The 16,677-nt window shown below is 45.9% G+C and overlaps 1 protein-coding gene and 1 long non-coding RNA gene across 2 annotated transcripts in view; one reads left to right on the top strand and one right to left on the bottom strand.

The window, feature by feature from the left end:
- The window catches only part of ANK3 (ankyrin 3), a 197,476-nt gene extending 182,738 nt beyond the window's left edge, over positions 1–14,738 (top strand). Inside the window, exons 41-47 of the mRNA XM_081954513.1 lie at positions 867–1,521; positions 2,687–3,071; positions 4,748–4,852; positions 6,719–6,802; positions 6,928–6,984; positions 10,517–10,599; positions 13,092–14,738. Coding sequence (XP_081810639.1) covers positions 867–1,521; positions 2,687–3,071; positions 4,748–4,852; positions 6,719–6,802; positions 6,928–6,984; positions 10,517–10,582 — 1,352 coding nt within the window. The 3' untranslated portion in view covers positions 10,583–10,599; positions 13,092–14,738. The remainder of the gene's footprint in view (positions 1–866; positions 1,522–2,686; positions 3,072–4,747; positions 4,853–6,718; positions 6,803–6,927; positions 6,985–10,516; positions 10,600–13,091) is intronic.
- Positions 1–16,677, bottom strand: part of LOC309392931 — a 137,778-nt gene that overhangs the window by 5,801 nt on the left and 115,300 nt on the right. The window lies entirely within an intron of this gene.

Below are 16,677 nucleotides of genomic sequence, written 5' to 3'. Positions count from 1 at the left end.
AGAAGGATGTGGAACCTTCTCTAATATTTACAGCAGGGGTCCCCAAGCTTGGCAACTTTAAGATGTAACTCCCAGAATTCCTCAGCCAACAGGAGAGACCCCTATTTCCACATTTTGGGATTCACCTTGATTAGAAATTGACAAGAGAGGAACCTGCTGCATTGGCCATTCCTGTCCTGGGGAACAATGGTTCCTTTGTGTTCATGCTTCTCCTTCCCTTTCTTTTTTATTTGATCTCAGTGTTTCTGATTGTACCTGTGTCACCAAGATCGCCTGTGTCTCCAAGGTCACCAAGGTCTCCTCACTCATCACAATACTCCCATCTCTAGAGTTACATGGTTCCTGGAGTTGATCTATAGATTCTCTTCCCTCCCCATTCCCCCCCCCCCCCATAGTTTGTCTTTTCCTGCCGTAGGTCAAGAACTACCTTTTTCTGTCCTACCTGAAACTTGTTTCTATTTTCTACATCGAATCCATTCGCAAAGGGCACTGATTAAATTGAAGTCTTTGAATCTAATGTAGCACAGTAATCATTATGTGTGGTGTTCTTAGGTCAGTATTAAAAGGAGATGCCTATACTAAAAATGAAGGCAGTTTTTAAAATGCGTGTAAAATATTTGCCTATCTTGCAGGCAGCTGCTGTGAGTAGAGACACAAGCTGCCGGTGTTTGTGTGTGCTGTGCTCCCAGTTCTGCTGGCTTCAGTTTTGTTGTGCTCTCTGGAGAATTCTTTGTCCCATTCCTAATTCAATTGTTCTTGCCGTTTCATGCAGTTCTCATGTTCTAAGTACCCAGCCATTCTGAATGCTTGATTTTATGTTCCTCCATTCTTCATGGCAATCAGTCCAAATGTGCTGTCTTCCTTAGGTTACCCCACCTTTCAAATGGAACTGGAAACCCCCCCTGGGTTGTGCTTCGCGCCACCCAGCCATTTCCATCAAGATGATTTGGCTAGCGATTTCTCTAGCATAGAATCACCCCTTAGAACTCCTAGTAGACTGAGTGATGTCTTAGCAACTTCACAGGGAAACCTAGAGGAGACGGCCGCAGGACCTCCCGTGGTCATTGAAGAAGACACCTCCCTGGAAGACGGCAGATACAATCACTCGGTGCCTCTAGAAGGAGCCTCTAAAGACGGAGGCCAAAACCCCCTGGAAGAAATCCACCTTAAGGATTATCCTCGCTATCTGGGTAGCTATGCTGGAATGCAGACGCCGAGTGAAAAGAGTAGTCAACCCTTAGTGAGGACTGAACGCCACGAGAGAAATTGGTCTTGTGCTGATGAGGAGCCGACGGACAAAAAGCTTAAGTCTCTCTTTGAAGATATTTGCCTTGAAGAAATAGCCGAGTCTGAGGAAATGACAGAAGAGAAAGCCTTGTCTATACTTAAGTATGTGCAGCAGGCCGAACAGGAAATGTCTTCAATTGCAGGTTGGCAGAATGAGGCCCCCCGAGTGAAGATGGAACCAACGTCTTCAGGACGCAGAATAAGTGGAGAATTGCTAAATCGATTGGACGACAGGTACGGAGCCATAAGGCTGACACAGCCAAGCCTCAGATTGATTCCTTCTTCTGCTTTTCCCATGTGATGGACAGTTGGTTTTTAAAAAAAAAAAAATACTTAACTTGTTTCCTGCTAGTTGGAAGCATGTAAACATTTGACACTTGAAAAGCAGGGACCAATAGCTTTAAGTATTTAGTTAATACTTTAAAAAAAACGATATTTTATAGACAAAGGGTAATGTTCTCAAAACATAGATGTACACAGATATGTAGGGCAGTGAAATCAAAGCCGGCACTTCAACATCCTCATTCAAAGTCGAGATAGAAAGAATTCTAGATGGAGACTGAATGTAGCTCTCAAAGGATTTTTTAAAAAGCTCAAATATGAGAGAGAGAGAGAGAGAGAGAGACGGAGAGAGGGAGAGGGGGGAAGAGAGAAGGAGGGAGGAGAGGGAAGGGCAGAGAGAGAAGGAGGGAGAGGTGGGGGGGAGGGAGAGAGACAAAGACAACCAGGCTCTGAGGAGGCCATTCCAAAGCTCTAGAGCAGGGGTGTCCAAACTTGGCAACTTTAAGACTTGTGGACTTCAACTCCCAGAATTCCCCAGCCAGCAGAGCTCTGCTGGCTGGGGAATTCTGGGAGTTGAAGTCCACAAGTCTTAAAGTTGCCAAGTTTGGACACCCCTGCTCTAGAATGATCACCAAGGGTTCCTGCTCCTTGTGGATGTGCCTACAACATCTGGCAATTTTATCAGGATCTTGTTAGCTGTTCCAATCACCTTGGGAACACAGAGAGATAATTTCAAAAGCTGTAGGCTGTTTCCACAAGAATCCAGGATCAACCCAACTGTGTGTCAATATCCTTTGGGGGGAAAACATTTATTTCTTGTGGCGCTCTCTTCTGGAGCAGAGGAGAGAGCCTAGAGCTCACCTTGCTCAAGTCCAGATTTTATTTCCGAAGAAGATCAAAATGATCCTTCAAGGCTCGTATTGGCTAGATCCATCCTGTGGCACATCTGGAATGATCTCAACTCCCAGAGCCACAACTTGTAGATAATGACTTGCCTAGAGCTGCAGTCTTGGGTTTTTCTGAGTCAGAAATGCCAGCCTGTTGATGAGCAGCTGTGGAGAGGTGATGCAATGATACCATGACTTATTTCTTGGGTTTGGCTCTTCCTCTCTTGCAGCCCTGGTCAATGTAGAGATTCTATTACCTCATATTTCAAAGGGGAAGCAGGAAAACTGGAGACCAACGGGAGCTACTCGGAATCCACGTTAGAAGCAAAGGTGAAGACTTTTGTCCAGGACTCTGTGAACAGCCTAGGAAAACAGAGCGACAAGGAAACTGTGAAACCAAAAATGCAAAGCTCTCTGCGAACTGAGCAGCAAACAATCTCATTAACAACATCCCACCACAAATCCTTGCAAGAGGCAAGCAAGCCAGCAGTTGATACACCTAAAACCTCTGTGCCTGTTAGCATGAAAAAGACAAGCTGGAATATTTCTGACAGCAGCAAGCCAAGGTCAAAAGCTCAGGAAGACGATGGGACAGCGGCTGCTTCAGAACAAAAGGTATGAAAGCGACAAACTTTGATTTGCAGAGGGAGGCGGGGACAGGCCATCTTTTGCCACCCATTCTTGCTTCTTCTGCAGCTGCTCCTCCCTCCATGTCTCATGGGCGAGGGACCAGCTGCTGTATGCCAGGGACCCTTTGGTTGCCATGTGGGAATCAGTGCCCCCTCCCCATTCATTCTCCAAATTCCCCGAGGACCTTGATTAAAGCCAGGTTCTCAGTGTGTGGATCAGGGTTGAAATCCAGCAGGTTCTGGCAGGTTCTGGAGAAATGGTAGCAGAAATGTTGAGTAGTTCGGAGAACCGACAAATGCCACCTCTGGCTGGCCCCAGAGTGGGGTGGGAATGGAGATTTTGCAATATCCTTCCCCTGCCACGTCCACCAAGCCACACCACACCCACCAAGCCATGCCCACAGAGCCAGTAGTAAAAAAAAAAAAATGAATTTCACCACTGGTGTGGATACACAGATGAATGAGATGCTCGTGCCCAATGGAAAACTGAGCTGAGACCCATGAGTAAAAGTCCTACAAAGGGCAGAAAATATATGTAATATATATATTGGCATCCACCTGCCAAATGCCATCAAATCCTAGCTTAGCCCATTTTGGGGTGGCAGAAATCCCTAGAAAGTGCTTCAGTTGAGTAGCAACTTACTTACTTCCAGCTTGAGTGTGAATTCTCCATGCAAATAGTGCACTTTTGAGCCATTCTTTCCCATGACAGAATATATATTGTTGGCTGGGAAAATATACATAAGGCTGATGGGAGAGCTAAAGCATAAGGGACTATTTTACCTTGGTGTTCTGCAGAATTAAGCAAAATTCTTGGTATAACTCAAATTTGAAACTGCTTTTCCAAGTAGTTTTCAAATCCTGTTTAACAACAACAACAACATCCTGCTACTAATCTTAGTTTGGTCTAGAAAGAGACGGGGGCGTTGGGCATATACCACTGTGAGAATAGCTTTGGTTTTGGAAAACATAGAGCTGTTGCTATAACATGAAAGGATCTTTGAGGGTAGCAAGGAATAGTGGGGCAATGTGTAAGAAGGGCATGTCTGCACTCTGGTCCCTCCTTCCTCATAAAAAGCTTGTAGACACACGAATTTACAGCTGTTGCAAGCCTGTGCAACTCTGTTTTTATGCCGTAAATGATATGAGGCAAAATGGCACACATTCCCAGCATGGTAGTTGAGGGAGGTGAATCTAAATTTGGGGGAAACCATTTTTCCTTTCTTCTGTCAGAGTTTGTTGCAGCAATCACGTCCAGAAAGCAAACACAGATAACTGATTCAGCAGGATTTATTAACTTCTCTTTACATGTAATATAACACATGAATAAATATACAATACCAAAAGCAGGTTTTCCAACTTGGTAGCAAATACAAGCAAACACAGGCAGAGGAGAGAACAGTTTCAGTTCCAGTTCAGAACAGCAGACTAGTTTAGAGCTCAGCACAGACTCAGAGCTACAGAGCTAAGCCATGTCCAGGCTCCTTGCTGTTTCCTTGTTGCTTACATAGCAAATACTGTTTCAGTTTCCAAACAGTCCCCATTGGCTGATCTGTTGCCTATTCCAGTCTATGAATATTCATACTCTGACATCTTCTTGCTCAGATTAATTTTTATGTTTTCAATGAGCCAGTAAAAATGTCCTAAAACTGCATTTATCAGGAGTTGAGTGACAGTGACAGTGAATGTGAGATTCAGAGTGATTCGAGTTCAGGTGAAGAGCAGAGGATCATTACGAGGGTTTATCGCCGGCGGTTCATTCTGAAGGTATTATACGATGGTGGTGCCCCTTTGGCATGGAGTGGACTTGGACTGCAGTGCGGATAGTGTGGCTCACCATTAGACACTCTCTTTGTATTGTCCCTTGCACAATCTGTAGACCTGTTGGGAGGACCTACTAGATTGCATTCTTGGTTGTTGCTCATAATCTCGTCCTGTGTTGCATGGCTGTATACGCATGACTCTAAATGCACTGGAATGTAGTTGAATACCCTACATGTGTTCAACAGTGGTGTAGTAATTGGGGGACGCTACAGATGGGAAGATAAAGTCAGGGGAAAGGGTCAAGCTCTTTGGAAGGCCCTCTGCTTGTCTGCTGCGTTGAGAATCAGCAGCCAGTCTGTCCCACAACCAGGGTTGAAGAAGGATTCAACTATCGATCCTGCTTGTGTTTGTCCATGCATAGTTGATGCCATTTCCCCTTTCATCTTAAGAGGCAAAATGTCCTGAATCAGCCCGATAGCTTAACCAACTACACTCTCAAAACAAACGTGTTAACTCAATTTCTCATAACATTCTTCTGGATGTCTGCCTCAGAGCCACTTGTGTAAATACCAGCACACACAATTACTGCCGTTGAACAGTAAAGAATACTGTGAGCATTAAGGGTGGGTAGGAGATTATTACAACACCTCCATCCAGGACCTGTCATCTCCAAACCACAATGTAAACAGAGATACTGGCCCTCTTCCAGTTTTGTGCCATTGCGGACCTGTTTGAGCTTTGCTCCCAATCCAGTTTGACTGGATCCTGGGGACTTCCCAATTTTCCTAAGGCTCCTTGTTAAGGTAGTTCTGAGGAGGCTGATCTGTTAGTTGTAGGTTGTGACGCTGATCTGCTGATGCCGTCGGGATAATCATGATGATGATTCAGTTTATATCCTACCTTGTATGAACACTCAAAGTTTGTTCAGCTTTCCCCAGAGTTGTCAAGAGATGGAGTAAAACAAGGACACAGAAGAGTTTGTCTTCATTTTAGCAGCATAAAGACAAGGTTATCAACTGTCTAATCTTTCTATGTGGCTAATTTAGTCCGCAGCCATCCTGGTATTGTTTAAGGCTCTTAAAACTCTCATCATTGAGTGTTTTGCCTAATGTGATGGTGCTTCCCATACAATGAAACGTCTTGCACAAGCCGTGTAATTGTGTGCTAAATAATGACCAGTTGGAGCTTCTCTTGAGATAAGTGGGGAGCCTTATCTGCCCAAAGTCATTGGGAATAAAGCAGCTCTTGTTTTTTTAAAAACTCATCTTAGGAGAGATTCTGGTGAGCTGTTTTTTTATGAAGAACTAATTTTAGTTCAAGGGTTGTACTAAGTAGGACCAGCACAACTGAGCATGGGCTTCTCCTGAATAAAGAGCCAGGAAATTGTAGAAGTAATAACTTTGCAAAAAAAGATTTATGGAGGATTGAGATGGCAGCAGGGAAGAATTATTTCAGAGGAACAGCTTCTCAGACCTATCAAAAGGAAGTAGTGATTGTGCCCTATAACTTCCTGGAGGGAGTTCCTACAATGCCTTCTCCAGGGGTTTAGCCCCAAGTTTCCTAGACAAATTTCCTACATACATAGCACCAACCATGGCATAAATTGCTCTCCAGAGTGGAAAGACTGGCCCCTGTTTCCTGAAAGCAGCAGCCACCCATAAATCGCCTTTGACAACGTAAGTATATCTTCAGCATGATCCACAGGATCAAAACTATGAATCATGTGTCCTAAGACACTCTAGATGTCTGATTGTCTCTAACAAGAAAATCTTGCCTGGCCTGGCATGAGTTTATTGCTTGGACTGGTGTTGAAAAGCAGTAGATGGCCCCAAGTGAGCAGGGCTAACCCTTTCACCTGTTCTCTACTAGGGCGAGGAAGCCAAAAACATTCCAGGTGAATCAGTCACGCGAGAGCAGTTCACGGATGAAGAAGGCAATACCGTCACCCGAAAAGTAATTCCATTCTGCAGATTCGTTTTTCTCCTTCTTTCTTGAGTCCTAAATTATGGATTCTTTGTCCTTCCGGACTCGGGCTGAACCCGTATCGACTTTTGTTTTTCCTATGTTATTTCTCACAGGTTACCCGGAAAGTATTAAGACGCCTTGTTATCCCACACGTGAAAAAACCTATCAGGGTAATGAAAGAACTGAGCGGGGTGCAGTGGTCCCTCCGCGCTCAAAATGCGGTTGAGTGGCTGGTGGCTTGCCAATTAACCTCTGCCGCCCCCGCCCCCCCCCCCCCCCCGCCAAGGCAAAATGCTTGTGCTTTTAGCAAGTGGTGTGCCTGATCTGAAAGGAAAAACTCCCCTGTGCCTCTGTGTTTGGCTGCTGTTTCACCCTCTGGCTCCAAAGGACCATCCCCAAGGCCCTTCTGGCTAGTGGGCCTTTACTAGCAAAAGCTGTGAATAACCCTCTCTCAGGCTCTTCCCTGTGGGCGCTTTGTTCTTTCCAACTTCTGCCTCCTGGTCAGTTTCATCTACCAAAGGAAGAGAAAGTGCTGACAATTTTCTTTGGTACTAACTAAGAGGACTTGTGGGGAAGGGGGGGGGGGGTTGAGGGTGTAATTTTAGGCTAAACTTTGAGTGACAGTGGTGCACTGGTTAGAGTGCAGTACTGCAGGCTACTTCTGCTGATCGCCAGCTGCCAGCAGATTGGTAGTTTGAATCGCACCGGGCTCAAGGTTGACCCATCCTTCCATCCTTCCGAGGTGGGTAAAATGAGGAGCCAGATTGCTGGGGGCAAGAGGCTGACTCTGTAAACCACTTAGAGAGGGCTGGAAAGCACTGTGAAGCGGTAAGGGCTATTGCTATTGTTCTCCCTCCCTCTCTCCCTCCCTCCTCCTTTCCTTCCTCCCTCCCTCTCCACCCTCCCTTCACTGCCAGCAGTTTGATTCTGATAGGCTCAAGGTTGACCCATCCTTCCGAGGTGGGTAAAATGAGGACCCGGATTGTTGGGGGCAAGAGGCTGACTCTGTAAACTGCTTAGAGAGGGCTGTAAAAGCACTATGAAACGGTATATACTGTAAGTCTAAGTGCTATTGCTAAACCTTCCAAAATGAGTTCCCCACCCCATAGATACTGCAGGATGTGCACAAGTTCAATGTGGCAAGTGATCAAGAGTCCAAGCATGAAACGGATTCTGAGTGGTTTTCAACTCCTGGAAGCCACATTGGTATTTTTCCCTGTTGGCCCATTGCATGACCTGGTTTTTCAAGTCCAAATGGATATCCGATCCACATGTTGTCTTCCCTTCTCCCAGAACACCTTTATTCTTTCTCCCAGTGGATCAGTTCTCACACTCAGGTGGCCATCAAGTTTTCTATCAACTGGGCAGAAAGATTTTTTGTTTTAAAAGAAGACATTCAATCTTTCTAATCACCTGTCTTCTTTTAAATAATAAGGTATACATGACCGCACAAGGCCCAGGTTCTCACCTGGATGCTACTTTTGACAAACTGGAGGAATATTGAGCCTAGGACTTAATAAACAAAGGCTGTTGCTCATCCTGAAAAGGAGACCACATGGTTAGTACTTTCCTTACCTCTTACAATGACACCAGTCCACCAGAAAGCTCATCAGATCAAACAGCATTTGAGATTGGCTGCTGGTCTTGGCCTCTGGCACCAGCACTGAATTGGGAGAGGTCCATGGACCATCAAAGGCAAAGAGAAGAGGGCAGATCCTGGGGATGCTTGATGGGTATGGGGTTCAAATGCTCCTTGGGGAGATGCATACGTAACTATGCATTCAATGGCTATAGCAGGGGAGATGGTGTGGCTGTGGGTGAGACAAACATATCTGCCTGCCAGATATCCAGCAGACGGAGCTGGGATCTCCATCTTTCTCTGTCACCTTCTGTTCTTGGGAAGATGCTCCTTACATCCTGGAATCTGGAAACCCTGGGGCAGAACAGGAAATGTCTTTCCCCAAGGCTATCGGGCCCACGCTGCTTTGGAGTTTGCCCTGGTGACTTGTCAATCTAACATTGAAGTAACAATAATAATTAAAAAGGGTGCGTGTTTTAATTAGGGCGCAATGGGAGGATGTGAAAAAGAAGGCCAGATGCATCAGGCTGCATGAGGTGAAGATTGCAAAGATTTGCAAGAAAACTAGTAACTGTTTACAAACAAATCAGGACAGGGAGGAAACGAAGATTTTTTTTTTGGGAACAGCAGAAGCAGCATTGAAATTTAAGAGTCTGTCCAAGGTCTAAACTTTCTCTGCCAGCCTGATCTGATTGTCCCTAGTTCTCCAAGGGTTTGGGGATAATTGTCCAGAATCACAGGCCTGGTTCAGAAACCTCCTAATATTTTAAGCCCCCCACCCCACCCCCAGCCAAGACTCCATGGAGTTCCCCACTTCTTTCCCACTGCCTCTGAGAGGGATTGGACCTTAGAAGTTGTAGAAGACCTAAATGTAAAAAGCTACTCCAATAAAATCCCCCTCAAAGCTACTACGGCTAGTCCTCATCTTACGATCACAATTGAGCCCAAGTTTATGTTGCTAAGTGAAACATTGGTTAAGTGGCTTTTGCCCCATTTTACATTCTTTCTTGCCGCAGTTGCTAAGTGACTCACTGCAGAAGCTACCTTAGTAACCTGGTTGTTAAGTGAATCTGGCTTCCCCAGTGACTTCGCTTGTCAGAACGTTGCAAAAGGTCACTGCAGCCATCATAAATATGAGTCAGTTGCCAAACATCTGAATTTTGATCACACGACCGTGGGGATGCTAGAGTGTGAAAAATGGTCATAAGTCACTTTTTTGGTGTCATGACTTCAAATGGTCATTAAACGAACTGTTGTAAGTTGAGGACTACCTGTAACCCTGGATATCCATTTTCTATATTCCTTCGCAAAATGCAGCAAAACCTCAACTGAATGGACAGTTGGGGTGGAGCAAATAGAATTGATAATATTGATGTAATTGATATCCTTTGTGTAATTGTCAGTGGTTTTCCCTGGTTTGTCTGCGTTGTCTGCCCTTCTTACAATTTTCTCATTACTCTCTAATGGCAGGGAATGGAGACAAAGGAACATGATGGTGGAAGTGATGCACTTGATATAAATTAGATCAGTTGTCTGGAATGTTGTGAAAATCATGGCTTTTCTCCACTATTTAGGGATGAAGTCCAAAACAAAAACAAAATGCCCATTGCACATGCCGTCTGCTGGAGGTCTGAAGAATCAAGGTTTTGACTGTATTGCTAAGCTGTGAATTTTCAAATGGAAATATATATATATACCTTTGAAGGACTTTTAGTACCTTTATTGCAGATAGCTTTTGCTTTGGCAAATATTCCCCTTTCCCAGTTCCCCCTTTCATGACTAATCTTACTTATTTTAAAGCTTGGAACCTTCCTTAAATCAGCAGAATTTGGCTTGCAAAGGGTCTGCTAACTTGGAATCACCCAGCATGGGATATTTGTAAAGCGGGGGAAGGAGAAATGAAATATTTGGAATTATGTTCGATGTTCAAGAACTTATTTCAGGATGATGAGCCCGGAATGATGCTATATGTGTCGCCATCGCACATGTCATCATCTTGGCTGCCAGCTACTCATCTTTCGCTGCCTCCCCAATGGTTTAGTACTGATCCCCTATCGTGTATAATTGCTATGATGAGATCCTCCACTTGGTATGTGATAGTCTGTCCTCTTTTTTTAAAACAGGGAGAAGGGTGTAAAGTGAAAATGAAAAAAGATGTCCGGCATGCAGAGAAGACAACCTACTCATAACAGCCAAACAGTGAATGGTCAGTTGGATGTATGACTCTTGTATTCTTAATTTTTGGATTGAGCAGTGAAGGAATCTTTGCGAACCAATGAGAAGCTCGGAGCTTATTTCCTTGGCTTAGCAATTTCTGCATGGCCCTTCCATCGTTGGGCTGATCATTGGGCATCATTCAGTGAGATGGGGGCCCTCTGGGAACAGTGAGGCTAAAGGTCAGAGAGGTACCCTGCAGTCCAGTGGGAAGCAAATATCTGAAAAGAACACCCAGAGAGAAGGGAGGGTTTTCTAGAGTTGTTACAATAACAATCACAGCTGTGGCTGTTCTCTTAAATATTAATTTTCTGGATCGCCTCCAGCAGGGGTGTCAAACTCAAGGCCCGCAGGCCAGACCCAGTGTGCGAGGTGCTTAGATTTGGCTGCGGGGCAGAGGTGGGTTGCTCCCGGCATTACTGCCAGTTCGGTCCGTGCAAAAATTTTGCACGCGCACACCTTATGCGTGCTCTGCGTGCATGCACATTTGCACAGAAATACGTCTGCACATATGCAAAAGGAAAAATAAATTTGTGCAATTACAATTGTTCTCTGCATGCGAAAATCGAGATGGCGGCCCCATAGGAGATCTGGTTTGGGGGCATGGCAGGCCTGAGTTGCTGCCGGTTCCAGCAACCCAGTCGGCCAAATCACTACTGGTTCAGCCAAACCGGTAGGAACCCACCTCTGCTACAGGGCCACCCTGGAAATAGCAAATGACTGGCCCTTGGTGCTTCTGCCAGCGAAAATGGAGCTGGGGTGAGTCGTCTGGGGGCTCTGTTTTCGGCTGTGACGGCTTCCTGCAGCCCTCTGCCAATAAAAATGGAGCTCGGGAGGCCGCATGCGGTCCTCCCGGGCTCTGTATATGCTGGCAGAGGGCTGTAGGATGTTGAGCTGGCCATGCCCTCCTCAGCCACATCCACCCTGGCCTACTTGGAGTCTCAAGGTCAGACACAACCCTGGTGCGGCCCTCAGTGAAATCAAGATTGACACCCCGGCCTACAGGAACCAAGAGAACTTTGGATTTGTTCGACTTCACTGATTTTATCTTTATGCAAGGAAAACCACTCCTCAGACACCAGCTTTGGCTGGCTTCACTCTAGGCAATACTTAGGGATGCGGTGTCTCAGTGGCTGAGATGCTGAGCTTGTCGATCAGAAAGGCCCGCAGTTTGTTGGTTCGGATCCCTAGCGCCACATAACAAGTGAGCTCCTGTTACTTGTCCCAGCTTCTGCCAACCTAGCAGTTCGAAAGCACATAAAAAATGCGAGTAGAAAAATAGGAACCACTTTTGGTGGGAAGGTAATAGCGTAGCGTGTGCCTTTGACATTGGGACACGCCGTCCACATGACCACGGAGACGTCTTCAGACAGCGCTGGCTCTTCAGCTTTAAAAGAAAGATGAGCACCGCCCCCTAGAATCGGGAACGACTAGCACATAAATGTGAGGGGAACCTTTACCTTTTTACCTGAAGATGGTTGGTGGGAGGGCAACCACATGCTGCAACAGAAAAGGCCCATTTTCTAGGTTGACAGGGCTTAATTGGTAGAATCTGAAAGGAGCTGAAGCTGCCTGGTCCGACAGATATGATGGGGGGCAGGCAGTCCTTCTACACCATTTAAGTTTAGTCATCTACTAATAGCCTGATCAAATATGAGTTACATTTTATAACCAACAAACCAGGTAACTTCCAGCTTGGAAAATTTTGTTCTAATCTCATTTGTTTACTTTAAGCTCATTGACTTGGGACACATTTTCCTGAACAGGTGGCTGAACACCAAGCTTGTTTAACCAGCGCAGGACTTGAAAAAAACTGGATTTACATCTTGCTCTGGCTATGTTTCTGTTTTGTTCCAATATGGCAGCTGGGGGTGGGTAATCCTTGCACTTCAAGTACTAGCCCTCTTTGGGGCAAAGGGGGGGAGGAAGAGGAGGAGGGAAATGAGGAGTGGAAAGGGGAGAGGAGAAGGGGAACTTGAGAAGAGAAGGATGACTGAAGGAAGAAAGGAGGTAGGGAGGCGGAGGAGAGAGGGAGAAGAAAGTGATGGATAAAGAACAAATATGGTGTATGGAGAGCAGAAGAGCCAATAATTGGGTTTTGGGAGTTGTTGGTAAGATGAATTGATGTAAACATTGAACAATACAATATGATGTTAGTTATGTAATAGTATACATGTGATTATATGTTATGAAAATGAAAAAATAAATAATCAGAAAAAAAAAGTACTAGCCCTCTTGGCCCTGGAGAACCCTCTTGGTGGCAGCTGTAACTCAAGAGGGCTATGGGCAGCTGGAGCTGTGGTCCAACATGGCCCAACCTGGGACAAATGAGTGGGTCAACGCAGTGGGGGCTGTAGGGTGGGCCTTCTGTTTTATGGAAGAGATGCGGAAGTATTATTTGCAGTTGAGAGGCTCAATGCTATTCTAACACCGGTATTCTTTTTCTCTTTCTCTCTTCCCCCATCCTTTTCCACTGGACCCAAGACTGTGTGCTTTTACTGCCAGTATTCTAGAGAGAAACTCAAGGATGAATGAAATCCAACAGGAATTATCAAGTCATGGACAAAAGTGTGTGTGTGCGTGCGTCTGTGTGTTTGCTGCTTCCACACATTAACCGCATGGTTTTTATGTGACAAACACAACAAAAACAACTTTAATTTAGCATGAGCCAGTTCTACACGAGCATGGAAACCCACATTTCATTCACACCATTGGAGAGGATGCAGCGAGAGAAGAAGGAACGGATGTCCAGGGTGCTCCTAAGCCACGGCTTCACCGAAGCAACGCAAAGCCATGGCGAAACTGAGGAATTCCTGTTGCGAGAGATTTTCAAGTGACACTGGAGAATGGGTCAAATGACCGAAAGGCACTAAAAATTATTAAAATCCACAACAGCTCGCCTTATTTTTCTCAGACCCAAACTGTCAGGGTACTAAAATACACCTTTTTTTTGGTTTTCATTTTTTTAAAACAACAACAACAACAAAGAAGACTAACATTGCTTGTCTCATTGTAAATAACACTGTGTAAATTCTAAAGCGAAGGAAAGGATCCAGGCTGAGCAGGCACTGCCTCTTAGCTCACAAACTGGATCCTGCGTTTGCGTTGGACAGAAATCAGTGTCTCGGAGGGCCGTGACACCTGCTGAGGTACTCTAGGTGTACCTTCACAGATTCTTGTATATTTAGCGATTATAATGTTTGTATATGCAAAAAAAAAAAAAAAAAGGCTAGCTTGATTTTAAAAAAATCTTTAAAATCGGCTGCAAATTTAATGATTCCTAAGATGGGGAAATCTGTAGTTCTGGGAAATCAAGGATTCTCTCCGGAGTACTGATATTTTGATGCATGCGTTCCGCCTTATTTTGATGAACTCTTTTCCAGTTTTGCAAATATATTAGATGGCGACGTGAGAGAGGGGATCCTGGGGGTGCAGTTCATCAGGGCACAGCTGCTAAAGGAGGCCTCCTCATTTCTGCTTGCGGTGGGTGGAGGATCGAGGGCGCCCTGGGCACGGCGGCTGTTCGGGAGCCAGGCTGCTTGTGGGAGCCTATCCATAACCTCTAAACACAAAAGCCCCTCATCTAATGTTTGTTGCTCTTGCCAGTTTTTCTGCTGGAAATGATCTCAAACTTAACAGAAACCATAACATATACAGTAGTTGCTTTTGCGGAGGGGGGGTTTGCTACCTGTCCTGCTTTCCACTGGGGGAAACGCTTGCAGCTTTTGGCAGTTTGGGGTGATGCTCTTGGGAGCGCCAGTGGGGGAATTTTTTTAAAAAAAAGTGGGAAAGGAAGGAAGAGAATTTCTTAGCTAACAAGAGTGGCAGCACGCTGTAAAAATATTACTATATTGTGTACTGGCTCTAAGATGTAGAATCTTTCAGGAAGCCAATCGTGTAATCATCCTAGCAGATTAATATTAGGTTGTTAAGGCTGCTGTGTTTTAAAGGGCATTTTTATTTGGGTTTTTGGTGAAATACTTTTAATTTGTTAATTATCTTCATATGGAAACAGGATTTGTTGATAATAGCTCTAATTACATATGTATGAAAAAACAACAACAACCCACCAACACTGGATGATCTAGTTGATAATTTAAGCATAAAATAAATTGTGTTAAAACACTTCAATGACATGGCAGTCAGAATGCTTTGTGCCTGGCGTTGCCTTCCTCCTTTCTCCCCTTCAGGACTGTGAATTCCTCCACCCCTCCAACAGTAAGTTAAAAAAAAGTTGGGAAGGTACCTTGGAGGTCATCTAGTCCAACCCCCTGCTCACAACGGAGACCTACACTATTTTTGAGAAATGGCTGTCCGATTTCTTCTTAAAAGCCTCCAGTGATGGAACACCCATAACTTTCAAAGGCAATTTGTTACATTGGTTGATTGTTCTCACTGTTAGGAACTTTCTCCTTAGTTCTAGGTTGTTTCTCTCCTTGATTAGTTTCCATCCGTTGCTTCTTGTCTTGCCTTTTTGAGGTCCCACCTGTGCCTTCAGCCAGTGGTGGGTTTCAATTTTTTTACTACCCATTCTATGGGTGTGGCCTGTTTTGTGGGTGTGGCTTGGTGGTCATATGACTGGATGGGCGTGGTCAACTTGTAAAATGTGGTGAAACTCACTTAACAACGCTCTTGCTTAGCAACCAAAATGTTGGCTCAGGAACTCTGGCATTTGACAGCTTTAAGACTTGTGGACTTCCACTCCCAGAATTCCTCCTCCAGTCATGTTGGCTCAGGAACTCTGGCATTTGAAATGTGCAAGACTTAAAGCTATCAAGTTACAAGACCCTTGCACCCCTAACCCTTTACAACACCTCCCACCCTCAAAAAAACCATAACTAAAATGCTTTATTTTTTAAAGCATTTTGCAATGCCTTAAAGTTGGAACGGCACACCAGCCACACACCACCTCCACTGACTTTGAAGTCTTTCTCTCTCGCTGCCAAAACCCCTTGCAGCTTTATACCTGCGGTCGCCCCTTCAACCTCCCATCCGAGGAGGATGTGCGGTGGTCCTCCTGGAGACACAGCTGAGGGGCACTTTCCCGAATAGTGCATAGGCTGAGGAAAGGGACAGGGGAGCTGCTCTTTTTTTCTGCTTCTCGGCCCGAAACAAAGCGGTGGTGAGGAAGGAGTCTCTGATGGCTGCAGCAGCTGGAGAAGTGGCGGCGACGGCAGCTAAAACACAATACCGGGCAGTCAGTTCCCACTCTCCCTTCCCTGAGCATGTCCCGTTGCTGCTGGTGCCACTTTTGGTGACTCCGGCTCAGCGGTGATGGCAAGAAGCGGCTGCCAGCAAAGCTCTCAGCGAGGGCAAGAGACCCGCCTCCAAGCCGGATTCACCAAAAGTGGCGCAAGCAGCAACGGGACATGCTTGGAGAAGGGCATGTCTTGGAGAAGGGCATGTCCACTTCTGCTGAAGCCACCAAAGACTCCTTCCTCGCAGCCGCTTTGTTTCGGGCCGAGAAGCGACGTCTCTGAGGGGCTCCAGGAGAATCATGGAGGAAAGCGTTTTCAGGCCAAGCAGCAGTGGAGAGAGCGCAATCAGACCTCTTGAGCTGCGGGAAGCGGCTGCCAGCGATGCTCTCCAGGCAAAGACATTACAAGCGGAGAAGCCTTGGCCCCCCTCAGGAGCCACCAAGCACTCACCCCTTTGACATCCGCCAAGCCTCCTCCTCACTGCAGGCACGCCTTCTCTTTTCTTCTGGTGAGATCTGCCCCCTGAAAGGTGACGATCATGGAGGAAAGCATTTTCAGGAGGAGGATCCCCTCCTCGATTCCAAAAACACTGCTTGCGGAAGGTGCTGCCACCTAAAAGCTCTTTCCTCCACGATCCTCACATCTGCAGTGGGAGGAGGCTCGGCGGGCGTCAAAGAGGCAAGTGCTTGGCGGCTCCTGAGGGGGCCAAGGCTTCTCCACTCACAATGTCTTCACCCTGAGAGTATCACTGGCAGCCATTTCCCGCAGCTCCAGAGGTCTGACTCAGCGCTCTCCCCACTGCTGCTTCACGACCTGAAAATGCTTTCCTCCATGATCCTCATGTTTGAGGCCGAGCAGTGTCTGTGGGAAGA

The sequence above is a fragment of the Natrix helvetica genome, assembly GCF_964273705.1.
Source record: "Natrix helvetica genome assembly, chromosome: 5".
In the NCBI taxonomy this organism is placed as follows: domain Eukaryota; kingdom Metazoa; phylum Chordata; class Lepidosauria; order Squamata; family Natricidae; genus Natrix; species Natrix helvetica.
Note: the sequence above shows the minus strand (reverse complement) of the source record. Positions and strands in the feature narration are given on the sequence as shown.